Source organism: Frieseomelitta varia, unplaced genomic scaffold (genome assembly GCF_011392965.1).
Source record: "Frieseomelitta varia isolate USP_RPSP 00005682 unplaced genomic scaffold, Fvar_1.2 scaffold_957, whole genome shotgun sequence".
Classification (NCBI taxonomy): Eukaryota; Metazoa; Arthropoda; class Insecta; order Hymenoptera; family Apidae; genus Frieseomelitta; species Frieseomelitta varia.
The window spans coordinates 98,798-125,925 of NW_025110764.1; the positions used below are offsets into that span (position 1 = coordinate 98,798).

The 27,128-nt window shown below is 37.4% G+C and overlaps 1 protein-coding gene across 1 annotated transcript in view; it reads right to left on the reverse strand.

Annotated features, from left to right (window-relative positions):
* The window catches only part of LOC122538079, a 126,089-nt gene that overhangs the window by 93,752 nt on the left and 5,209 nt on the right, over positions 1–27,128 (reverse strand). The window contains exons 3-4 of the mRNA XM_043671835.1: positions 13,992–14,162; positions 13,094–13,255 (exon numbers count right to left, since the gene is read on the reverse strand). Of these exons, the coding sequence (XP_043527770.1) occupies positions 13,094–13,255; positions 13,992–14,162 (333 nt within the window). The remainder of the gene's footprint in view (positions 1–13,093; positions 13,256–13,991; positions 14,163–27,128) is intronic.

The following is a 27,128-nucleotide window of genomic DNA, read 5'->3' on the forward strand; positions in this document are numbered from 1 at the left end:
ACGCGCGACAATTTGCGGATCGCGTTCCATCCGGCGCCCCTGTAAACGTTGCTAGCCGGGTAATAAAAGACCTTCGATGAAAATAAGTCCGAAATTCGTCGCGTATTTCCATTCGGTCGTTTCCAATTCTGTCTGGATTTTTAGTTTGAAACAAATAAAAAAAGAAAAAAGAGAGGAAAATTCTTTCTGGCGGTGGAAGATGTTGTTGATCGGTCAAATTGCTCATTGTGTGAAAATTAAACGAGGAATATATTTTTATCGACTTTTCGATCTTCATGCCACTTGGTGGATAGAAAAATGTTGAAGAGGGGAACAACTGTTATTTATAACGTCATTCAACTAATGTAATTATTGTTATTAATATTCTTTCCGTGTAGTTTCGATGACACATTGAATTTTATAGCTGCGTTTCTACGAAACACGATTAATTAACACCTGAAATAGTTTTCTAATGAAATTCAAATTTTAATCCCTTTCGAACGATCGTTATCGAATTGATATCGTTCTTCTGTTCAACAAAATACTTCTGAATTTTTAACAGAAGTTTTTTGGGAGATTAGGAAATTTCCCAATTGACGAAAGATAGTTTCCTCTTCTCAGATAAATAAATATTGACGAATTGGCCAGTTATTGGGTTTTTGCAATAACACACATCGAAACGAAATATAACGATGTAACAGAAAAGCTTCGTGTAACTGTTATTAAGGCTAATCCAATTATCAAGTAACAAACAAGCTGCGATAATCTCATCTCGTCTCCCTATTGTTAACTACTACTCCGCTTTACCCTCGGTAGAAGATTGATGACATGCAATCTTGCATGTCTAGCAATTTAATTTTAATGAAGTTTCCGATCACGTAAAGGAACGTAAACGAACACAAGGTAAATCCGAACTCGTAAGTTCAACTTGAAGTTTACACACACACACACACACACACACACACACAGACAAAAAAAGAAAGGGAAAGAATTTCTTTTCCCGTTATTATGACATAGCGAGCCAGATCGATTTAATACGTTCATATTTTGATAACTTGAAAGAGGAAGAAAAAGAGAAGAAAGAAAACTGTGATACACAACTTGTCAGAAACTTTAGAAACTAACATTAAGAACTTCACCGTTTTTAATTATACTAATTTGAGCTAGATTAACTTCATTGATAACTTCAGAGTACGTTAAAGATGTTTAAGTTCTGGAATATTATTAAAACTTTACCGTAATATTATTCTGCAGGAACGTACCGCCCTTTGCTAAAGAATTATTTTATTAAAGAACGGCCCTTCATTACAATATCTAATCTGGAAGAAAATTACGTTTGACTAAATATTCGACGTCTCAAGGAAATTATACAAGGTGCTCGTGTATATTACATCCACTCGTTACCTTTAACTCGTTACCTTTAACAGGAAACACCGATATATTCTCACTTTATTCAGCATTTTATATTATGCGCATTGTTAATAAATCCTCGTACACAGGGGTAGTCCAATTAACGTAGTACAAAATGCTTGAATCAGATGAAATAAAAACAGGTTAACAAAAATATTTTATTTATATCTGTATGTATATATTAAACTTATATGTATATTAAATTTATATGTATATTATAAAAGAACCTTAGCTGTATTAAGACTGAAGGTGTAACAATTTATATTAAGAGTGCCCATAATATCATTTTTTTTCAAATTCAATAAACATTGCCATTCATAGCAACATAACCTATATTCTAATTAAATATATTGAAAAGCGTGTTTATTGTTAAATTATATCATAGATTGAAACTGTAGGAATATAATATAATATAATGTATTAATAATGTATTAATATGTATATTATGTATATTAATATATATTAATAATGTATTAATATAATATAATATAACCCATATTCTAATTAAATATATTGAAAAGCGTGCTTATTGTTAAATTATATCATGGATTAAAACTGTACTAACTCTTAAGTAAAATAAAATTTTGTTCAGTATCAAAGAAAAAAAAAGACATTATTTATAGATACCTCTAACATTTCACATGTTTAATATAATTATTTGTATACGTTTAATAACACAAGATCCATTCCCGAAGATTGTCAAACACTAGAAGTATCTTTCGATCATCGTACGTCCGTCTAATCACGAGTCAACACGTCAGAAAATAAATAAATAAATAAATAAATAAATAAATAATTGAAAAAAAGAACGATCCAATTGACGAATCTCAATTTAACATCTTCCTCGACGTACGAAGAAGAAGAGGATCCAGATAATAAATTCGAGCACAGTCGCCTCTTTTCTACGAACAGACTGCTACTCTACTCGTACGTTCCGGTAATCATCGGAACGGTTGTACCGAAACGAACTGTTTCTTATGGTTTCTTATGGTCCGTTATCCTTTTCTCCCCGGGCCGCGAGCTCAATTTCCGGGCACCGCCGCCGAGATACTTAGTCCAGGTGCTTGGGGTCGCTTCCTGTACCGCGGAGGAAACATTAAAAAGTTCACGTGAGCGAGAGTAACCCTCCACCACCTCCAACGTTCTCCCTCCGCCCTCTCGTTTCTCTTTCTCGCCATTATGGACGTCGTCCTGCTCCTTTCTTCCGTCAGGAAAACGCGGGGGAAGAAAGTTTCCCGAGGCGGGGGAGGGGGAGAGATAATTCTCGGGCGAAATCGTCGAGCGGGCAATCAGCGAAACGACGCGCGGAAAAGAACGTGAAAAGAAAGACCGGTCGATCCGGAATAGAGAACGAACAGGGAATCTAATATCGAGGATTGCATTTGCCTTGAACAGGCGCGCGTCCTCTGCTTTTCCTCTCTCACCGCGGACGCTTCTCTCCGCCCTTCTCTCTTCTTCTGCCGCGACTTCGCCGCTCCTTTTTTCCGCCCTCCATTGGCAAACGGAAGAAAAAAATGACAAAGATCCGTTTCCCCTTCAGCTCTCTTATTTTTAAAGAGCCGCACCGCCCCGACGGTTTTTGCACATAGGTCTCTCGCGAACACTCACGTAGTGTAGTACGCACGTATGCGCTATACACGTGCGTGGGCGTGTATGTGTATATACGCGTACAATCGAGAAAACGGTTTATCGACTTGGTGCGGTTTCCAAGAATAATAGCGAAATTTCTTCGCGGGGGGTTAATACGATTTCCATGGGACGATCGAAGAAAGTGAAAGTGATTTTTATGAAAGAAAGACCGTTCTTCTTGATTGTTGAGTTACTCCCTCTGGGGGAGTAACTCATGTTCATTCGAGTTTTTCAGGGAGGTCAGTTGGTCAGTTGGTTTGTTTTCTGTAAATTTGTCAGGATAATTGGTCGAATTTAGTTTTGGGTTTTGTGACGAAACTTGCAGTGAGTTAACCAAAGGATTTTTTTTTTTTCTTAATGATTAAACTACAGTTTATTCTGAAGATTTAGATATTCAGAAGTGGAACGCTAAACGTTCGACTACACTTTCTGTATGTGATAATATAAAAATCACCCACATAATACTCCTAATGTGAATAGTGACTTTCTGTCTAAAGTATTTCAGGCCAACAGTCAAGAATGCAATGAAATACAGACAAAAATTCTACATAACACAATCTTTCAACCTGCGATTAGAGAGCTAGAAGAAATGCATGCGACTTATGGTCAGATACGAAGGATAAGAATCGTTGTCGCCACAATATCGTCAAAACTAAGACGATGGAAATACGGAGAGTATCCAAAAAAATAGTATCCAAGGTAAAATATCGGTTCTAAAGGATGGGACACATTTCGTATCCTAATTCCGACTCTCAACGAGCCTCCCCCGCTCCGTTCGTGCTAATCATCCCTCATGATCCCTTTACACCGACCGCTTCTCCCCTCGACTTACTATATTAGCACTTTCACCCCTAAACTCGGGCGACTACATAACCACTCGAGCGTGGACAGATTTCTGCCTCTCCCCGTCAAACTTTCTCCCTCTCTCTCTCTCTTCCTCTCTTTTCCCTTCGATCGATCATTCCTTTCTCTCTCGAGCATTGTTTGCTCCTCAATCAATTATCCTCGGTGATTCTTTTCCTTCCTTTTCCTCCCCCCTTCTTCCTCCGGAGCGAGAGCACGCTGGAAATTTTTGTTTTTTCTTCTTCTTTCTCTTTTTTTTTCAACGACCGCGGCACCAGGCATCTGCCTGGAGAGAGTTGGCAAGCGGAGTTTTCCAAGTCCCAGGATGCGATTTCCGACTCTTGTTTGCCCCGTAAGAGGCGGCGTGTCTGCGAACTCTGTACTCTTTCTCTTTCTCTCTCTCTCTCTCTCTCTCTCTCTGCTTTTTTCTCTGCCAGTGCAGGTGTCCGTGTCTTTCAAGCCGGACTTTTTCGGCAACTGACTTCACCTCGCTTGGCAGCCACGGCTGCGCTAGCAGCTGAGACTTTCGCAGATACGTTGGCTGCTCGCGGCCGCCTGCAACGATTCGACTTTAAATCCGAGGCAAGTCGTTAAAAGCGGCTTACTTAATCGATTTATTCGGGCGCCGCACCCGGGCCTGTAGTTCGCGGCCGTTCCTCTCGATATTGGAAAAGAGGCAAGTTTCGAAGTGAGAACCCGCGCGCGCGCGCGCGCTCAAATGAACAGACTCTTTATCGGCTTGTTGGAACGAGGACACTTCGGACCGATTGTTTTACGCTTCTGGGCTCATTTACGTCGCTCGACCAACATATTTCTTCCGCTTTTCTTTCTTTCTTTCTTTCTTTTTTTTTTTGCTTTTTGTTTTTTCGTTCTAAAAATACGAGTTGAATTTATGCGACTCCGAATGCGATCGTATCGTCTGTTGTTTACTGCTGATATCACATCGTGGTACCGTTCGTCGAATGGATGACCAATTTGTTAGATGAACGCTTATCACGATTTTTCTGCAAGATAAAACCAAAAAAAAAAAAAAAAAAAAGGAAACGGGAAATATCGTTTTAATATCGTTATGTGCTACACGAGAGTTCCTTTTATTCGATCAAACGAGAAACCGTTCGCTGGTCTGCTCGTTCCTAAAAACTCTCCTCGATGAAAAACACCAGGAGAGGGGAAAAAAAAAAAAAACGAGAGAAATTAACGATCGATTCCATTACTATATCGGATTAGCTGTAATTAGCGATCGGGGAGCGTTGGCGAAAAGAGCCGTGGTTATCGATGCGTTCGATAATGGCGGCGCGGGGTCATTTCATTGAATTCCAGGGTAAAAATAGCGATTATTCGCGTGCGATTAAAGCGGCAGGAAGCCGCTTAGTAATCTTGAGTAATTTATGGGCAATCGGGGGTTGTATAAACGCGGCCACCGTCGCCTAAACTCTGTATGAAAACTGGCACGTCGGTTTGCATGGTAACAGCGATAGGTCTGCGGATGTTTCGCGAATATCCAACCACCGTCTACCAAGAGTGTCCCTCTTAAATACGCAATAACCAAAATTCCAAGTGAAACTATTTCGAACTGGGTCTCATCCGGCGGAAATCCTGCGACGCTGTAGTGAACTGAATATGATTCAGCAACATGACTGAAATGAGAAAGAAAAAAAATATAAAAAAATAAAGGGAACGAGACGAAAGGTAAAACAGTTCGTGCCGTAAAACTTTGTTACGTGATGTGTCCTATCAATAAACCACGTTGCTCGAAAGTTTGCACGTGGAAACCCCCGACGAGTGTTAATTTTTACGGCTCGCTTCCGCGAGCGTTAATAGAACGAAATATTATGTTTGACGGGACTTTTTGATCGAGCTGTTGCGCCATATTTGTCAGCTTGTGAATATCAACGAATTTTGCTTTTGGAGAGAGAGAGACTGATTTTTTTTTTTGTAACATTCACCTGTACTGTTTGAAAACTTCTACGAGTACGTAGTATGTCATAACATTTTGAAAGTTCGTTCCCATTGCAACGAGATTATTGTCACGAGTATGAAAATTAGGAATTGAAATTGTTGAAATACATTTCGAACCACATATCGGACTATTTGTTTCGATTTTTTCCATGAAAAATTGATGTTGGAAGATTCTGGTTTTCACGAAATAATTCCACAAATAAATTTGTTTCGATGAAAATCGATATCCTAAACAAAATCTGAACTTTGCAGTATTAAAGTTCCTTTCCGAGAGGTGGCTGAGTTCTATTAAACATTGTTTAATCATACTCAGTCAATTTCTACTTACTCAAGATGGTTTCCAATCAAGTTCGCTTCATTACAGTCAACTTCCACGAACTTACAAACCAAGTCTGACAATGAGATCCCATCAAATGCAAGAAGAACTATCTCTGATACAAGTTTCGTCGCACAATTTGAATATACAGCTACGTATATGTAAATTTTGACAGACGGTGACAGAAGCCTGCTTAGCCAAGCACATAAATTTGATTATTTATACAGCGAACTGAAAAGTTCTCAACTTTCGTCTATCTTCTTACTTTGTAGAAAATATCGTGATTTCAACAGAACTTTAAAACAATAATACACATCGTAATTTTACAAGAGATCCTCAGAAGCCAAGATTATTAATTAAATTGTGTAAACGAACGAAACTGTTTTGTTACTATAATAACTGAACAACTATTAATTTCCTGTATTAATTTTTCTATCTAAATTTCCTATTCAATTTTGAATTTTTCTATTATATTTTGATATTGATAATATTATACAAGTTTACTAAAAAAAAAAAAAAATAAAAAATAAAAAACAAACGTGATTGATCACGCTTAAAACGGAAAATTTCAACGTACGTTACGTCACATCGAATTATATTATATTTTCCACATCTCAGACTTTCATCACGAACAATATTAATCATACATTGGTACACGCGATGATATAAAAGTTGATTTTAAACGCGCAATTACGAACGAGAATGAGCGGGAATCACAGATGAAAACAGAAAAGAAGATGCAGGTGTTTATGTAACGAGCGATCCTTCAGGAATCGCATGTTAAATTATGCGTACGTCGGGTTTTGTTAATTAAACACGAGGTAATCTAAATGTTACATCATTAATTACACACGTCGGGCAATTTAATTGAAAACGATTATTAAATGGTATCGTGCGTCCATTTTGCCGTGAATCACCTGCTGCAATATTATTCCTTTATTAACGAATAAAATAAATAATCATTAACGCAATTATACCGAATTCGGCATCGACACACATTGACGTATAATAATAACACGTAGCGCGCGAATCGTAAATGCAATACTCATCGATTTAATACCTACGTATCTCTACGCAAAGTGAAATTGCTACCGTTTCTACCGGTTTTTTTTTAAAAACGTTATTTTTCGATTAACAAAACGACGTTGCAAATAAATTTACGCGTTTAAAATTTTAATCAACAAACAAACGGGTATTCGATATTCCGGTTTACGAATTTTTTAAAACTTCATTCTTTTTTCTTCTCGTATTTGTACCCTGCGTTTAAATTACATATCGTACTTTGTTAATTAGTATCAATATAAATACAGGAATATTTAAAACGTTTCTCTATGTTTTATCGAAAGTAGATAATATTTTGTTTCGTTATTTAAATTGATTTTCCAAGTGATGTTCAAGTTAGAATATTTTAAAAGTATTTAACATTTAACAATTCTTTGAAATTGAATAGAAAGAAGTTGAAATAATAACATTTGACGTTCAATTTATTTGAAAAGGAATTTCTCTCCGTTTATTGCACTAATCAAATTTTCTACGTTTCAAATGATTAATCTCCTATTAAATCTATGACAACATTTCACAAAATTACGTACACTGAATCATTCACTGTTACACTGAATTATTTATAAATCCGAGTCTCTAAATTCAAGTATCTCCCATTTTGAGACTTTAAACCTCCAATCTTCATTTTTCTAAAACATACTGTAAATCACATTGAAAAGGTAAAAGTAGAGCCAATAAATAAATAAATGGTAAATTAATAGGCGTTGAATTAATTTTTGTACTTAATAATCAAACTTATATGATAACCAAATTTCAAGTAACTGAAACTTACTGAAACCTGATTATATTATAAATACCTAAATTATATTTTATTAACTACACTATAAATATCCAAATTATAATCAAATAATTTCAAGTATTCAAGGTTTAATAAAACCTGATTAGATTTTATTAATTACGCTATAAATACCTAAATTATAGTACAACCAAACTCATATAATTTCAAGTAACCAAAACTTGCTACACTCTAAACACCAAAATTATATTTCATCGATTCTACAAATAACCTAAATTACATTTCATCGATTAAATAAACTATATATTGTATGAATTCTTGCGTCGCGAATTACGTACGAAATCGTGCTCGAAGAGAAAGTAGGACGTGCCTAAACATCGAGGCTACACCCTCATTTCGATGTAATCGCATCCGAGTGACAAGTTCGCCAACAGCAGCAGCGAGAAACAGAGATCTTCGGTTGCGTGTCAAAGAGAAGTGAAACGCGTCGGTCCCGTGACAATTTGTGATTTCCCCGAGCATTGGATACGCCGCGTCAAAGTCTTTCGCCGCTTCGTCTGTTCTTTCCTACGGGATAATCCCCCGACAGTACGTAAAAGGAGAATTGCTTTGCCCGGCGCGCACGACAAACTCTCCGGTTTCCACGAGAGTCAGAGTTCCGACTTATTCCGTCTTAAAAGGCAAGCATCGCGTTTGCAGACGAAGTGTAAGTAGTACGAGCTCGTACGTGCCCGCCTATTCGAACCCCATAATTATCCCTGTCAAATTATTTACTCGTTAAACTTGTGCCAAAGTCTATCCGCGTGGGTAAATTATACTGGATCGCGACGTTCCGAAACGTAATTGGTAGCTACGGATTTTCTCTGACGTACGCCCGGTTCTCGATATTCTCGAGGATCTCGATATTCTAGGATTTAACTTGCCAGGGACTCTTCTTTTCCTTTTCTGTAACGTGAAAGTATTAAGAAACGAATTACAAAATTCGAATTCGACTTGATTCACATTAAAATGGTTGTCTAACCTAAAGTCTAAATTGAAGTGTAATACCTGCAACTACAATCATCATCTCTATCATCACGATTAACATCAATGCAATCGCAAATTTCTAATTATTAAACACAAATTGGCCATTCGTGAAATATTCAAATGCACAAACGTCCAGATGATTGAATCACTCGCGAAATATTCAGCCAAATTTGATTTTTCGACCCGTGTCTCAACTTCCAAAGCCGTGCTAACTTTCAAAGCCTACTTATCGATCGGCTGTTAAAGCCCAGAGTCACAGTTATTCAAATTTCCCTTCGACGTCACCCACAGATCCCGAAACTTCCCACGAAAGTCCATGCGTCAGATCGTTCGACGAACTCGTAACAGTGAAATACTCGAAACCAATTCAAGAAGACCACCTGAATACTGTCGTAAATCAAAATTTCTCCTACACTTCGAGCCTGACGAGGAAACAATATCACGCGAAAGCTCGTTGAAGAAACGAGCCTCTCGAAACTTTGACTCTTAATCTGGTCGTCGTTGCGACTTGTTCCACTTTTGTCGCGAATACAGCACACGGATGACTCTACGCGGGAAACTTTGAATCGGTGGAACGTTCGCTCGGTTGTGCTCGGTTCTGCAATATGGCCTGAGATTTGTTTCGCGGCGGTGGCACGCGAGAAACGTGTATCAGTGAGGCGATAAATTATTCTAATCTACGGCGCCGTGGCTGATTCTTCATCCCTTAATCTCCGTGTCCGCGTTCGATCCTATCTTTCTGCGATTTTCCAACGATCGTGGCGAGAATTCATCGCGATCGTTAATCGCTCGATAGGATGTTACAACGACAGGTCCAGCGATATCTCTGGAATCGTGTTCTTCCCGATCGTGAGAAGAATTTTCGGATATTATTAGCTCGGGTACGTAGAGAACCGAGTTTCCTCGGTTTGCTTTGGATGAAATCAATTTTCACGTGCGTTTCTCCGAGAGGTAAGTTTCGATTATGTTCAGGCACGTGTAATTATAAGTTCAATATTTGAGTTATAGTATCGAGTTACATTCGTTACATTCGTTTCGAAAGGAAAACTAAATTTCAGTCCTACGGAATGTGAATTTTTGAATTTTCACGTTTAGTATTAATCTTCAAACTGAAGGTTAATGAATACGAACTATACACACAATACTTTCAATGACTAGTGTTTACAGAAGGAAATAATAAGGTACGTCTTTTTGAAACTCTAATATGCTTGAAAGTTTTCAGCAGGAATATATCTATTCATGTGTAAATTGTTAGATTTGTATGTGATAAATATAAAAATGCAATGTAATGTACAAAAATGTACTTGTAAAATTTAATGGGTGAAATGAATCTTACATTTCATTTCTTTAGTTGCGTTCAAAAAATGAATTCGACGAATTTTCAATCTTTTTAACTTTAATTAATTTTCCTTTTTTGCATGAAAAGATCTCATATCACGTTTCGTGTTTTTTTCTTTTATCTAGAATCTCTTATTTCTATTTCTTTTTACCATTACTGTCTGATGTCATATCGGTCAGAGTTATGACGATCTATACTACTGTCATGTCTCGTATTATTACTGTCTAACTTCCTTACTAAATTGTAATACTAAATACAAAAGTACAGTATCGTTTGATTCGGTTTCGAAATTTCCTCACAGCGATTCTAAGCTATAATTGCTGGAAATTAGTTAATTATTAATTAATCAATATCGATTAACGAAAAAGACAAATTACATTTATACACGTAATATTATAAATATATTATTAACGCAAAATAATAATATTATATATGTATGGTATGATATATAGTATAGTGGTGAATGCCACATAACATACAGTAGCATTTCATTTACATTACCATCGACAACCACCCTAAATCACAGCGCTATTGGATAATCCTAGTAGTTACGGACCGATATAGATCAGACATTCCTCGTCGTTGCTGCAGCGATCCATACTTAATACAAACCCTACAGCGTCGTATACCAGATATCAGATACGATACGTTGCCTCAATGGTATCTATAATATTTTAGCCAAATTAAACAATAGTTTCTGATGAAACGACGCGATAAAGGAACCAACATTTACGAATCGTTTCACGAACATTTGATTATCCTTGATTTCAAATTGTTCCGGTTGAAAATGAAGGGTTGCGTTAGACGACTGTGATGCTTTTCGGTGTGAACGTTAAGGCAGTCAATTGCAATAATTCCGATAAACTGGATATTTTAATCCATTTCTTTTAATATTAGCTAACGTTTGAATTCGTAATAAAAACTTCATGAATTCAATTTAAAATTTATATTTTAATGTACATTTATTATTAATTTGACATTTATTTTATTATTTATAAACTTCTGCACACGATTACAGACTCTTATTCAAAAAGCTCGATTATTTGTCGTAGGATAAATCATTTCGTAGCAAAAATGAGTTTCCTAGTCGAATGTAATATAAATTTCTTCTACCCTGTGGACAAAATAACCATAATCGGAAAATTTTCATCTTTGACTGCAATGACAGACGCGAGTATTTTATTATATCTATCGCCTTCATTAATTCACGCAATTATGACCAGCGACAATTAATCCGCAGCGACGAATCAAGAGGAAGAGGACTAACAAAAATAAATTGAAGTGAATCCCACTAATGGAAAGTTGTCGCGAACGATGTTCATTCGAAAGAATGCGTTATTTGTCACTTGGGCATCGTTTTGAATTTCACGGACACGGAAAGAACAAGAGGAATCGAGTCACGATAAAACGCTGGTACTTTAATCGCAATATCGACTAATGGAAAGGGGAGAAGAGATTGCAAAAGAAGAAAGGGAGGGTTCGAACGAAAATACGGAGGCGAAGCTTAAAACTCGCGGCCGCGACTCGCATGAATTTTAAACGACCTTAGTTCTAACGACACAGAGCGAGAAAGAGAGATTTCTTCGCCAACGTGATTTATGGTTAAAACTAAGCTAAGATCATAATTTACCGACGGCGTCCATTCCCTTTCACTTCGTTTGTAATTCATAGATCACGCGCTCAACTTTCAAAAGTTCCCCGCACGAAATCGATCGCACGGTGAAAACTTCTTGTATCACTGTACCCGAAAGCATTAATCTTCCACGCAGGTACATCTATTATCGTCGGTCGAAGCGGAGGAATCGTAATTTATAATTTAATCTTCCGACCACCGCGCCGCGCGTCCTCGCCTTTGTACAACTTCTAATGTACTCTGTTCTTTGTTATTTAATAAGAGACGTTGAACTTTGAACACCGACGATAGACACGACGATATCCTAAAACACGAGACGATCTCCTTTATACGATTTACATGTATTTACGAACATAATAACTCGAGATTGAAGATGACTTAAATTTGACTTTATCTTCAGAGAAGATGCGCGAATAATCTATACAGTTCGACGTATTTTCTAATTCGTTTGTACTCGCAATTTGCTTCGTTATTAATATCGTAAACGGACGGGAACGTTTGTTCTTTTATTCGATACTTCATAACGTGTTAATCTACGAGATGTTCCGTAGTAGTCTTGCAATATCTTCGATTCTACAGCACCTCATGAATAAGTTTAATTTTCCATTTTTCACGTTTATGAAGTTTCTCGCAATTGCATCCAGCGTTCTGTCTCCGTGCTCTGCGTTCCAAATCGCTTTCATTTTCGTCACCTATCCCGCAATGAGGCGGTCCGCGTCCGAGCCCATCAAATTTCACGTACGAACGTGAAGAAGCTACGCGAAAACTATCCAACAGCGAGGAATAAATTCAATTTCAAGATGCCCGGGACGATTCTATCTTTCACGTGGGGGGTTCAATTTCAGCGGAAACAATCGGACTATCCGCACGCAGGAAAGGAAAACACAAGGGGATCGTATTTCACACCCTTTCGAGGACCTCGTTCTCGTCCCCCGACTCTAAAGGGGTGAGAGACTCGCCGAGACGAGAGATGTCCAGATAAACGAATACACGATCCCGAGGAGCTCAAGTCCGCCGAGATTATTTTCGGTCTGCTCTCGTCGATCGAGACGTCGATAAAGAAACGCTTATCGGCCTTGAGTGATTCGCTTTTGAGAGGACAATGGCGTCTGGTCGTGAATAAGGGAAGGTCAACGTGCACACACGTACGTGCGTACTCACCATGGACATCCAGCTTGATATCGACGGTCAGTGGCTCGACCAGTGCCGTACTGTTTACTTTACACGTGAAAGTTGAGTTCAGCTCGTCGCGTGTGATTTGCATCTGCAGCTGGCTGCTCGCGTTCCCGATCCCGTTCTCGGCCACCGTCGTCGAACTGATCGCTGAAACACGTGTGTGCATGTGTAACGGTTAAATTGTTAATTAAATTAAATATATGATTAAATTACTTATATAATTATTATAACATAATATTACAATATTAATTATTTATACAGTGGTTAAAATATTAATTTAATTTAATAATTTAACCATTATATAAATAATTAATATTGTAATATTGTAATATATAATATTATATTATATATATATATGATTTATTTACATTAAATATACATAATAAAATTAATAAAAAATTAAAATTAATATAATGACAAATTAAAGTGTCAGCAATAGCGGTTAAACTTATATTATAAGTTAACAATTTATAAATTTCATTGTAATAAAAATAACTGTTAAAACGGAATACGAATAATATGATCTTCTTTGTACGTTTGAATTTTTTAATCAAAGAACGAGCACACTACTCTCGTGATATTCTTGAACAAAATGATAGTTAACAAGTAAAGAAGTATTCAATTTATAGGATATCGAACATTTCGTATTAAGTTAATTTCACGCGTTTAAGTATTGTTTAAATAAATCGTGAAATATTCCCAGATATCGACCCAGAAACCTTCAATAAAAAGTCATTCACGTGATCTCGATTTTCATGTTTCGTTGAAAAGCACGAGTCGAATGTAGCAAAAGTGTGTTTTAACAAATCGTTTCGAAAGCGATCGAGAATCCGTGAAACGTCGTGGAGGAAAGAGGGAAACGGTAAATCCTGGTGAATCTTACCTTCCAGCGGCTGGTCGTTTTTAAACCACTCGACCGTAGGCACTGGTTTCCCTTCGCCGCTCTCGCAGTACAAGGAAATCGGCGAACCTTCGTTTATAGGTCCTAAAGTGGCACCGGTGCTTAACGTGTTCTTCGTGTTCTCGTCGATGACACGTACGAATGCAGGTTGCACTGAAACAGAAACGAAAACGCGGTCAATTACACCGGTTAAAGAGCCGTCTTCGATTCGCCCCCGCTATTATTGCTTCTATTCAGCGCGCGTACACAGGCCGCCGCTTATGCAACAGAGTTTTCGACTCTCGTTGTTTCGGAAAGCAAACCAAGCGATTCGATATTGGCTGCGAATACCAGCTCGTCGACGAACGACGACAGTCGATTTAATCCGCTATTTGTATCGATCTATCGCCAGATCGTTTATTTAGAAAGCAATCGTGCCTACCGAGCTGTTTAACAGCGTAGTACAATACACGCGATGATCCCCATTAATATTCGAACGCTTGTAAAAATCTTTAAACTGTTATGATTCTGCAGAAAGAAATCGTGCATTAATAACAAACGTCGGCTCGCTTTTGATGCACGAAGTCTCTAGTTTTAACCACTTGCGCTGGCAACTGATTGCGGACCATAACGAGTGACCGAACCGTGATACAATAATTCGTCGTTTTCTTTTCGAACTCGTCGGTATATGATATCACTGGATAGGAAATGATTGACAAGTAATAAATTTATTATTTGTTTCGCCTATTTTGTTTTACTTGATTATACTTAAAACTGTGAAAATATTACAATTTTGGAACAAAAGATTCTCGACGTGCGTGGCACGTCATTCCAGCGCAAGAGACTAAAATCTGTTTGAATGATATTATTGTTATTATTAATATTGTTGCGTTTGAATAAAAAAAAAAAAATTTCAGACCCAGATGATTTGCAATCAAATTAGCCAAACTGACATTTTAGGAGAGAAAAGATTTTGGAAATTTGTGCGAAAGTTACTGCGACGAGTAAAATGGCTTACGTAGGTGCACGCAGGTGTATGTATGTGAGAATAAATCTTCTTAAGGGTGAATACTGGGCGGTAGTGAGAAAGTTTGGAGAGTTTCGAGGGAAAGTTTAGAGAGAAAGAGGTGGAGAAATGTTCGAAAGCATTAGCGGACTGAGTATGAGACATAGCGAGTTTTAGTCGCGTTTGTCGAGTTATTTGTGTGTACTTTGTCTTATTGTCAATTCGCGCACTCATTGACGAACGTGGTTGCGCAAAATATTCTTACTTATAAAAAAATATCATGAATATTATGAAAATTAAACCCGAAAACTGATTAAAAAATATATCGCAGTGCGGTAATAATGTTCGTAGAGGAAGGAATTTTCAAAGTACTCGATTCTTCGTCGTTACGCATATTTTAAATCGCCAAAATTTCTATTTAAATTACTTAAATTCCTATCTAATTATCTCGTCTCGTTTCTCGTCGATTAATAGCTAATCGATACGCGTCGCGCTTCTAATCGCGCAAGTTCCCATAAATTTTCATACGCTTTTAAAGCTCCATTTTCCGGAGCCAAAGAACGTTCTGCACGATCAACGAATAAATAATAAACGTTCGAATAAATTTTCCATCGGTGAATAAACAGTGAGAGATAAACAGAAATGAGCTGAATATTATAACGCGAATTTTTTTTTATTATCATTCAAAGTCAGATAATACTATTTTAATTTCGTTTTCTTAATAAACATTAACAAATCGTGGATTTTCTAAATTGTCTTCCGGATGAAGCGATCAGGAATTTCCAGTAATCTTTCGTAGTTTCTATCGAAAAGTTCGATTTTTAATTTCTGCAGAGTACAGAACGTTTCGTAAGATTCATTGTTCTTAAAAAATATAGTTTCCAATGAAAAAAAAAAGGAGAATTAGCTCGACTCGACTGACTATTTCATTTTCGATCTATTCGAGAATTCACAATGAAAATTTCGTTTTTATTTTCGAGGCATATTCTGTCCTCTAGAATTTTACAATTGCACCAGAACATTATGCTGGAAGCATCGCGTCCTCGTGTATAACGTGTACCGCTGTCATGTTATACACCGTTATTACATTTCCTTACCATGATTATACAGTTTCCTCAAACTTTAATCTTGCATCTCGTGCCATCATCATCAGATCTTAACACCTCTATATACACAACTGAGAGCACTCCGTTACATCGCCTCGTATATCATCTACTTATATTCGCAATAAACATTGCAACTTCCACCGGCGCATTACGTTCAATCCTTCAGGCACCGTTTCTACTTCTAGTTACTTATTAACATCAAATTAAATCCCTATCTTTCCTGCTTACATCCATAATAAATACCATAATTTTCTCCAACATCCTCGTCTTTATTCCCAGCAGAGCTCTTTATCTCCCCGATATTTCATTCCATTCCGGCCGCGTGAATTTACGAAGAAGATCGCGTTAAATCTTGCTACACTTTCGCTGCTTACGTTCATTATGCTTGTAATACGTTTGCAGAGTTTCCATTTTTTTTTGTTTGCAGAATTTCCACACTCGCTGGCGAAGAATATTTTTTCTTCAATTCATTCATCGGAATTTTTCATTCCTTTAATACCTTTCTCATAGTTAGCTTTCAGAATGTTCATTTTGTGTATACTATTTTTATAATATATATATTACATAATTATGCCATGACTGTATATTACGCTAATTCTTTTCTTTATAGATATTGTGTATTTTATAATATATAATTGCACTAATTTTTTAAAATTATATATTCTTACTTTAATGTTGATTTTGTTTAAATTATATGTTACATTACAAATAGAAAACTATCCTAGAAAATATAAAAGAATAATATAAAACATGTAGAAAATACGAATTCCCCCACGGCTGACATGACCAACAGAGTATATTAAGAACAATTAATATTACGAAGCGTTCACCCTTTCAATCCCAACTGCCAATTATCCCCAACACCCCAATTTTTATTCCCTTCACTTCAAAGCCGTCGTCTTGCAACGTTTCATTCAACCCCTCTCCCGTAACACGCAGCTCCCGCTAAAACCACCCGTCTTTGAAAAGCCCCTCAAACCCTGACACTTTCGCCGAAACACACCGCTCTGAACCACACACACACACACACACACAGAGAGAGAGAGAACCACAGAGAGCCTAGCAGAAACGGTCGCCGCAAGTTATTATTCATTGTCACTCGCCGAGAACCATCCATGCTCTCCTCGTCGTCGGCCGCGCGTGAACTCGTTCCCGAAACAAAGTTCTGAAGATGATAATACACGAAGACAGTTTCGTTCGTTTCAACTGTGTGTCCACGTTGCGCCGCGTTCTTTCACCGGCCTCGTCGTCGTCGTCGTCGTCGTCGTCGTCGTCAGTTTTCATCTCTCTCGAACTCAATATCTCACAACCTTTGAAAGGCGCCTCGTCTGCGCGTCGCGAGGGACGTTTGAATTCCCAGGTTTTTTTAATTCGGGATTCCCTTGGACTCGCGGTTGGCGCATTGTGCGAAGAAGGGACGGAGAAGCGCGGGTGGGCCGGGTTTAGAAAACCGGCCGAGGCGGACCAGCTTTTTCTTTTTCTTTTTTCTTTTTTCTTTTTTTTTTTTTCCCAAAGCGGGACGCGGGCCCGGGCTATGAATAAACTTTTCAACGCGTACAAGTGCTGCTTCCGGGTTAGCAGCCCCGGCTCAATTCACCGCGAGCCACTGAATGTCAAGTAACTGTTTTTCGCTGGAAATTCATCTTGCGAATTTACGTGCGAGAGAGAGAGAGAGAGAGAGAGAGAGAGAGAGAGTGCTCGTAACTTTTTATTGCCAAGCCGAACCGGAAGTAGCGACCGGCGCGCTGCTACCGGCGCAACGATCGAACCACGAGCAACGGAATCCTCAATTTGGAACTTTGAAACGCGTTCTGAATGGCAGCTTTCAAGGGATTTTTCTTTTTAACTATACTTCCCCCTCCCACGTACACAACGGATGTATGTCACTTTGCGGGAAGAATTTGGCAAAGGATCAAACGAACGTTCGTTTATTGGTTAAAAGTCTTGATTGAATTACGTCGCCGAAGAAAAGAGTGTGATATTTTTAGGTTAAGCAAGCATCGATTGTTTGCTGTTTGAACTTTGAGGATCCGCGATGGTGAAAGAATAGTTTTGTTTCTGACGAATTCCCTTTCTTTCCCTGCTTTCTTTCGTTTCCTTCCTTTCTGTTCTCTCGCTTTCGCCCTTTGATCTTTCTCCTTTCTCCCGTTTGTCCCGTCTTTTCTCTCGTCTCGTTGCTGTTATCTCTTTCACCCTCTTCTTTCTTTTCTTTCCTTTCTTTCCTCGTGCACACGCTCCGAAATAAGTATGGCCTCAGGAACGATAACTATAAATGCTGGCCAAAAATCAAGAGCAATTAAACACAAGTCCGAAGAAATCTTGCGAATCGATAATACTTGTTCAACACTCTCCCTTACGTCCTTCATTTTCTCTCGCTCTCTTTCTTTCTTTTCTTTCTTCCATTTTGCCTCCTTCTTGCATTTTTCCTTCTCCTTTCAATTCTTCCTTTCGTCTCTTCCTTCTCATTTCCACTTTCTTTCTTCTCTCTCGTAGCCTTCTGCTGCCTTACTTTCGTCTTTCAAGCTTTACTCCCTCCTTTACTCTTTCCTTTTCTGACTTTGTCTGACAAAAATTTTCATTCAACGATAACGATACACGAACACGAACACGAACACGAACAGGAACACGCCAAATCCCCGAGAACGTTTACAGAAAAATTAGCGACAGCTATACGATGGTCATTGTTCACGGACGGTTATTTCAGAAAATGAGAAGAAAAGCTGGAGACACAGTTATACGAGGAGTACGCCACTTGTCAGGGCCCTCGCCGGAGTTTCTCTAATCTAGCAAATCGCCGAGTCCCAGTGCAGCGATTTCGTGACACGAGGTGAAACGAGCTTCGAGAGAACGAAGTGGATGGCTGAGACCCAGTTGGAATACGAAACACGGGATGATATTGTAAGATGGCGAATGTACGAGTTCGTGAATTGAAATCGAGTGTGATACTCGCAATTACTTCTGCCCAGGATAAACCTTGTTACTATGAAAAGTTATTCTCTTCGACAATGTATCTTGCTTCTTGCTACAAACAGTCTAATTTTTATTTGGATTGTGTAGCTCGTTTAAAGTTTATTACATCGTTTTCAATTATCAATGTTCTTACGTTATCATAATTTTTGTGCAATAAACTTTCGTATTTATTTGCGATTGGGCGCGATATTTCCGATCCGGATAAAAAAATCTTGTTATAATAAAAAAATTTATAATAAAAATAAAATATACATTTATAATAAAAAAACTTGTTATAATAAAAAAATTATTGTCGTCAATAACAGATTGTTTTCTTGCAAATAATCCAATTTCTATTTATAATGTGTAACTCTTCCAAAATTGCCTCAGTTGTTACATCTTCTTTAATTATTAATATTCTTACGTTACATTATTATAATTTTGTACAATAACTCTCATATCTATTTATACTTTTATGTTTATTTTATTGTCACATTTATTTCCAAATATAAAACAGCTCCTTACCCTCTCTTTACTACTTTAATTTCGTTCGCAATTTAAAGGAATTATTCCAGAAGAAAAAGAAAAAAAGAAAAGAAAGAGAAGAATTACGAATTCCACGCGTAATTTGCGAAGGTGACAAGCCCATTGAATACTCATCGCGCCAATAGCTTCCCGAGCTCGACAATTTTTAAACATTTCAACCCTGCCGCGTAATTACTTCCGCTTAATGAACAATTCACCCTATTCCCAGGCGAACTCTGGATATCGCCACATTTCAATAAGAATTTATCGTGTAATTTATATTCAAATGAAGCGAAACTTCTATCGGGAGATCCGCCTTCTTATCGCTGGAAATTGAATATCTCATAGTTTTGATATTTCAGCGAATGGAAACTTCGCTAATCTCCGGCTAATATTGAAATATCGACTATTTAATTTTTCCCCCCCAAACTCCCTTTCGAAGGGATATAATATCTCTTACAGTTTACAACTGCAAACGTAGACTGATATATCAGCGATGATATCTTCAAAATGATCAATCTGTAATTTTTCGTAGAAATTCTATCAATCACATTTCCTTAATATTTCTTGAATGTAATAATTCCTTTATTTACACAGATTTACGGTGGTAGTCAATTGAAAGTAAATGACATCGCAGTTACATTTAGAAAACTAGAATCAATTCGTCCCCTATTAATTGTCGATTTTATGATTGTAGAAGTGACGTGTACAACATGGTGCATTTTTGAGGATTCGAACATTTGTAAATTACACGCACGAAAGTTGATTGATAGCGAAAGTCCTTCGCGTTAATTTAATAAAAATTGAAAATCCGTGGGACGGTTTCTCGGATGCGACAGAGGATTGTTCCTCCCTTTGTATTTTCGCCGCTCTAATAAGTGTCAAACAGTTAAACAACGTTCAGTATCGCGCGAAATTCTTCCGGCGGAAGTTCAATCCGGCGAAATTTTCATTCATCTCATTCGAAAAGCGAAGAGAAGGGGTCCCTGAAGTACAGTATTCTGCGATGATATTAAGGCGCGAGAGGGAGGGGAAAAAACCTATTGCAAGTTTCACGAGCTTGGAGAATCTAATTTCCCTGCAGAACTTCGTGCCGCGTTTCCGAGTGCCCGCAGTTTTGTGTTTTTGACAAGAGCGTAGCCTCGTTTTTGAGAAAATTTTACATCTACCTCCGTGCTAACGATAATGTCCCGCAACAGTTACTAAGATTAGCTGTGCTTTCATTCTATTGGATTTTATTTATTTAAGGGAGATGACTGTACGAGCTGGAGAGAGAATTGACTGTAAATTTTGGATCTAGTCAAGAACGAAATTAGTTACCCCAGTGACTGACACTGTTTATCAGATGTCTTGGGATATTTTTGTTTCTCGGGAAACTTTGCGCTGACAACACCTTGGAAATTTCCAAATTTTTGGTATTTCTTTAACAATTTTATTTTATATTTTAACGATACTGTCCGTCTCACGATTTAATTTTGGAATTATCTGTTACGAAAATACCTATGTGGCACTTAAAAATCAAATTAAATTATCCTATAAATATTCTGGTTATTAATCAGAGATCAATTTGATGAAGTAATTAACTGACAGAAGAAGACTTTTCCTTATCGGATGATTAAAATTTAGAATTCGTCGTTTATTTTCTGCATTCCAGTCGTGTTAACGTCCGATGGCTGATTTTAACATCACGCCCTAGTAACACAGATTATCCTCGATTTCTAAATATCCCTTTGTCTCCAGAAACTTCCAAATCTTTTTCTGGATGTCGTAAAATAATCCCCTCGTATTCAATACACGCAACTTTAATATAGATAATTCGAAGGGGGAGTGGGGGGGGGATCGATTCGTTTTCGTAGAAATGGCCGTTCGACCAGCGGAACCCTTCAGAATCGGTTTTAATAACACAAGGGGTAATCGAAGGGCAGGGGAGGGAGGTAGAATCGACGTATCTGAATTAGTAAGAGCGAGCGAGAGCGTCCAATCAGAAGTGCTCGAGAGTCGATCGAAGCCCAATGACCCAGAGAGAGACAGAGAGAAAGAGAGAGAGAAAGAGGGAGAGAGAGAGAGAGAGAGAGGGAGAGAGCAGCCTGAAATCCCATAATTTCCAGCAGCTAGAAGATCTAATTGGATTGGCCGCGAGACAAGTGGTCCTTCATATAATTTAAATAGAGCTCCTCCGCGCGGTACCGTCACCGTAACAGCCTTCCATCCGACAAATTGCCCTTTGAAATACGCGCGACGAACAGCACCGACAGCCAACGAAACGGCTGTTACGATTACTCCTCTCGAAATTATCGAGGTTAATTGTAATATCGCTTCGACGATGGTATATCACGATGGTGCGAGTAATTTTTAGTCGAGCTCGTTCTGGTTTCAGTGACCGATCAATCGCACATGGACGGAGAGGATACATGTATATCTGCTTGAAAATTCATAGGACAGTTTCTAGTTTTAGGATACTCGCGATCGACGTTTGGTCGCTTTGTCGATGACGATATTACTAAAATATAAATATATTTATGTATATAATTTTAAACTGATATAATTAAATGAAGTTTTATAACAAAAATACATTTTAGTAATAAACAAAATCACAGTGTGCAAGTAATTTTTAGTCGAGCTCGTTCTGGTTTCAGTGACCGATCAATCGCACATGGACGGAGAGGATACATGTATATCTGCTCGAGAATTCATAGGACACTTTCTAGTTTTAGGATACTCGCGATAGACGTTTGGTCGCTTTGTCGATGACGATATTACTGAAATATAAATTTATTTATGTATATAATTTTAAATTGATATAATTAAATGAAGTTTTATAACAAAAATACATTTTAGTAATAAACAAAATCACAGTGTGCAAGTAATTTTTAGTCGAGCTCGTTCTGGTTTCAGTGACCGATCAATCGCACATGGACGGAGAGGATACATGTATATCTGCTTGAAAATTCATAGGACAGTTTCTAGTTTTAGGATACTCGCGATTGACGTTTGGTCGCTTTGTCGATGACGATATTACTAAAATATAAATTTATTTATGTATATAATTTTGATATAATTGATATAATTAAATTGATATAATTAAATGAAGTTTTATAATAAAAATATATTTTAGTAATAAACAAAATCACAGTGTGCAAGTAATTTTCAGTCGAGCTCGTCCTGGTTTCAATGAGCGATCAAGAAAGATTTCCAATCATATGACGAGATGGAGAAGATATAACTGAGATCCAAGTTCTCAGGACAGTTTCTACTTTTAATGCTCGCAATCGAGTATCTACTGTAGATAATAGAATGATTAAATTGTGTGTATATTTTATAATACGATTGTTAATATATTTTATAGTTCCAGTTGTAAGAAGAATATGCGACTTTTTGAAAGGAAGTGTATATACAGAGGTGAACGAGAAATGTCCCCTAGATGAAAAATGATCGGTATTTTAAACTGTTTAAACTTGGTGAAAGAAAATCGTGCAACGATTCCAACGAGCCAACTGGCCTCGTTTTTAAAATGTACCTCTACTGTAAGAACCTTGAGTTCTTTCTTCCCCCGAAGACATTTTTACACTGTGCAGCATGTAAAAAAGCAAGAATATTTTTGCTGTTAAAAATCGTAAAAGTTTGAACCCTTTAAAAATTACTGAAAAATTTCATTTCATGACTAAAACTGAGGTCAAAGTGGAGGCTCCATACTTTAAAATCAGACCAATTGAATTGTTTCTTTGTGATTTTTCTTTTAACAAAGTTATGATAGTTTAAAATACAGACAATTTTTCATTGAGTGCGCGAATATTTTCGTCCAGTAGTTATTAACTCGTGAAAGTAACTCACTTGTCGTAGAAAACTTTCCTGTCCATATACCATATAAATTATTTAGAGATTTCTCATTGGCAGCGTAATGAAATAAGAATGTGAAGGCAATTTAAGATATTCAAATTCTGCTTTGATTCGATTTTTACCCATACGATAATAAAAGTATAAAATTTCACAAGACCTCCACAATCTAAACAATTACTTTTCACTTTTCGTCGAGTCTGTAAATGAATTTTAAATTAATCTTTTCTAAATTAGCGTGTCAAACGTAGAGTAAATAATTTTATTTCGAAATCGTTAGTCGTCGAAATCTTTTTCTCTTTTCCTTTCATATTCGTAGTTTCATTACATCGATGCACGAAAAGATGAAACCTGACAGCAGGTGAAAGAATCGTGGCGCGTATGCGCCGAATGAGTTTCAAGTTTTCAAATTTCATTCGAGCCGTCGGAATCGCGCGGTTCCTTCGCCTATGCGTTCGCACGGGCAGGAGTTATAGAAAACTTTCAGACAGGCATTAGGTTGATGTAAAAGTTCCGCCATACGTTTTCACTCAGCTTGCACGTACACACACCGAAAATCCAAAGTCCTCGTAAAATAAAATCGAACTCGATTTCCCATCTTTCCATTTTCCTCTCTCTCTCTCTTTCTCTCTCTCTTCTCTTTCTCCTTCCATTCTTCTTTGTCGAACATCAAATGGAAACTCGATGGGCAAAATATTTATTTGATATATTATCGAAGAGAGGGTTTGAAAGTTTATCTACCTCGAAGAATTTATAATGATTATCTTGAGATTGACTAATTGTACGTGTACTTGTGTCGAAATTTATTCTAACAAAAAAAACAAAAAAAGAATTTTTCCATGTAAGATCGTCGGTACTTTCTCTTTTATTAAGTAGGTGACTCTATAAAAATTTTAAGCTTTAAACTTTCAAAGGGTCACTGGTCATTTATTTAACTTTCGTTCGACTAAATAAAACTTCGATCAAAATGGTATCTTCGTTAGTAAGCTCTAATCCGTTGTTAGAATATTCGACTTGCTAAATATACAGTGCACCTCCATCTTCAAACTTCAAATAGGTCACTTTCAACAACAAGGAAACGCTTTCCGATTCTCCAAAAAAAATTGCAGCCAATTACAGACAGAGATTCATGAATCATTACAGAATCTTATCGAATCGGGTTACAGAACCGCACAGGTACATTACACATTCTAATTAGCACATTCGAACAGAAGCAACCCTATCTCGCGCGAGGAATAATGGCCCTCTTAAATTATTTCACGCTCGTGTGTTTTCGACGCGTATAAATACACGAGAGGCAGAGGTATAAGTGGCACGTGTCGTTTAAAAAAAAAAAAAAAAAAAAAGAGAAATGAGAACTGCGATCGCCCGCAGCCAGGTTTTCTTCACCGACAAGGACAACGAGTGATACTCCGACATGAAGCACACCGGTAAGAAAGAAGAATACAGTGTTTAATTTTGCCCCTTAACCGTGTCACTCAGCCGAAAAATTGTGCTGAGATCGAGCTCTCTTCCTCCACGGACACTCTCCTACACTCGCGTATGCGTGCTATTTTCAGTCTTTCGTTGCCTCCAGCCAAGAAAGAGACTTTGGGATTCTTCCTTAATTCCTTTCTTTTTCAAATGTCGTTTTTTGTGGCACGATCTACTTCGATCTTTTGAAATTTACATATATATATATACAGCTTCTAGAACGGTATTTTCGGATATTTTAGGGGATCTTTTGGAATATATATATGCAGCTTCTAGAACGGTATTTTTGGATATTGTAGGGGATCTTTTGGAATATATATATAATTTAGAACGATATTTTTGGATATTTTAGGGAATATTTTATGGTGGTAGTAATATACGATTTTATATCGAATTTTCTATACTGTGACGTTGTGAAATATTTTTAAGATAATTTTTCTCGCTATTAGTGCTATGTCTAGTTTTAAAAAAGTACATATTCTATACTAATATGTACTATTTTATACATATTATACAAATATATACTATTTTAGAATATATTTTCATAATATATTTAATATTGATAATATATTTTCATAAATATATTTACAGAATATTTTTAGTTTGTAAATAAAATATATTCCAGTATACATGTATTTTTATACATTTCTCTGTCCTAGGATATTTGCAATTGTTTTGTTATTTAAAAGAAACAAAATCACACAACAAAATAAACTACGAACATTTTCAATTTCACGACAATTACAATCCGAGTACTCCGTTCGCTTTTAATTCCAAGTGATAAACGTTAAATTGGAAGAAAGAAGAAAACATGTCGAGTGCTTCGGAAAATATCGAGCAGGAACAAACGAAAAAAAAAGAAAAGCTGAGCAAGTTCAAGCGATTGTTTTTCAAATCTTTGGTCGACATATCTGGAAAGCTCTGGTCTATCTGTATATTCGACAAACGAGCGCGCGCAATACTCGTACAGTTTCTATTCGTTACGTAAAGTGACTCGCGTTACAGCACGGTATTGTTACTCTGTCAATTTGTGGTAGAAATAGAACGCTCGGAGCCTTAAAAATTTCGGCGCGCGTGCGCAGAGATAACTTTCGAAACGATAACCGCGTTATCGAAACAAATTCCGCGCGAGACCTCTCGGCGTCACAGTCCATCGTTTTCTCCTTTGAAAAACTCGGCTGCTTATGAAATTTTTAATCGTCGCTGCCTTTGATCAATTTTTCATCACGGGCATGCTGCACGGTCGTTCAATTATTCTCGAATTTGTTTCTCACTTTTCTTTTTTCTTTTTCTTTCTTTTTTTTTTTCCTACATGCCTCCCCACGAGACGAAAATTACTCCCCGATCGATCCCTTGAATCGTTGCTCGATATCGAACGAGTGAATTTGTCAATCGGTTGATAAAAAAGAATTAATTTCGCGTCGCCGCGCGTTTGCCCTGCATTTTCGGCCAACTTCCGCTTAAAAATCCTTTTTCATTCCGGCTGCAACAAAAATCAATCATACGTCCGACGAATAATTATTTCCATTAATACCGGGTTTTTTTTTTTTTTTCGTGAACGCGGCGTTCGAAAATGTGTAAAAACGAAATCAACAGAGTCAAACGTTGTTGCCGATCGGACGTTTCGACGAACAGACAAAGTGCGTTTGTAATTAATATGAGAATTTGCGAGAGGAACAAGTCGATATTTCGACGAGTCCGGCGTTTGAATCATGGCGGTTGTTAATTGTGTCGTTAGCCGTGATAATTTTGCAACAACGCGAGCAAACGCGAGATGTATCATTAGTGCGGATGGTGAGGCTTGGACTGAAAAGCGTTTGTTCCCGCCGAAAATAATGTTGTCCATCGAAATTATGAGACACGAACGCAACGCGGACTGGTGTTACAAGTATGCAATTTACAACTTTTAATAGCAACCCGGTTCTAATTGTTTTTATTTGGTCGCCGTCCTCAATTGTTGTTCGTGTCGCCGCATTCTTTGAAAATCTCAGTACGTCTCTTCGTGCTTCGTGCCCACTTCTTTGGTTCGAAAATTTAGATTGACGTTCGACCTGATGTTTAAAAATTTTAGACTGAAAGGGAGACTAAATTTTAAACCGTGTTGAAGCCAAGAAGATTCTTTCGACCTGAAACTGTCGCGCGATTGATTCGTCGAAACACACGTCGCGTTGAAAATTATGTTTCTGCTTTTTTAAACTGACCTGATCTCTGTCTATTGATAAGTGTTTCAAGAGTACTTTGTTGTAT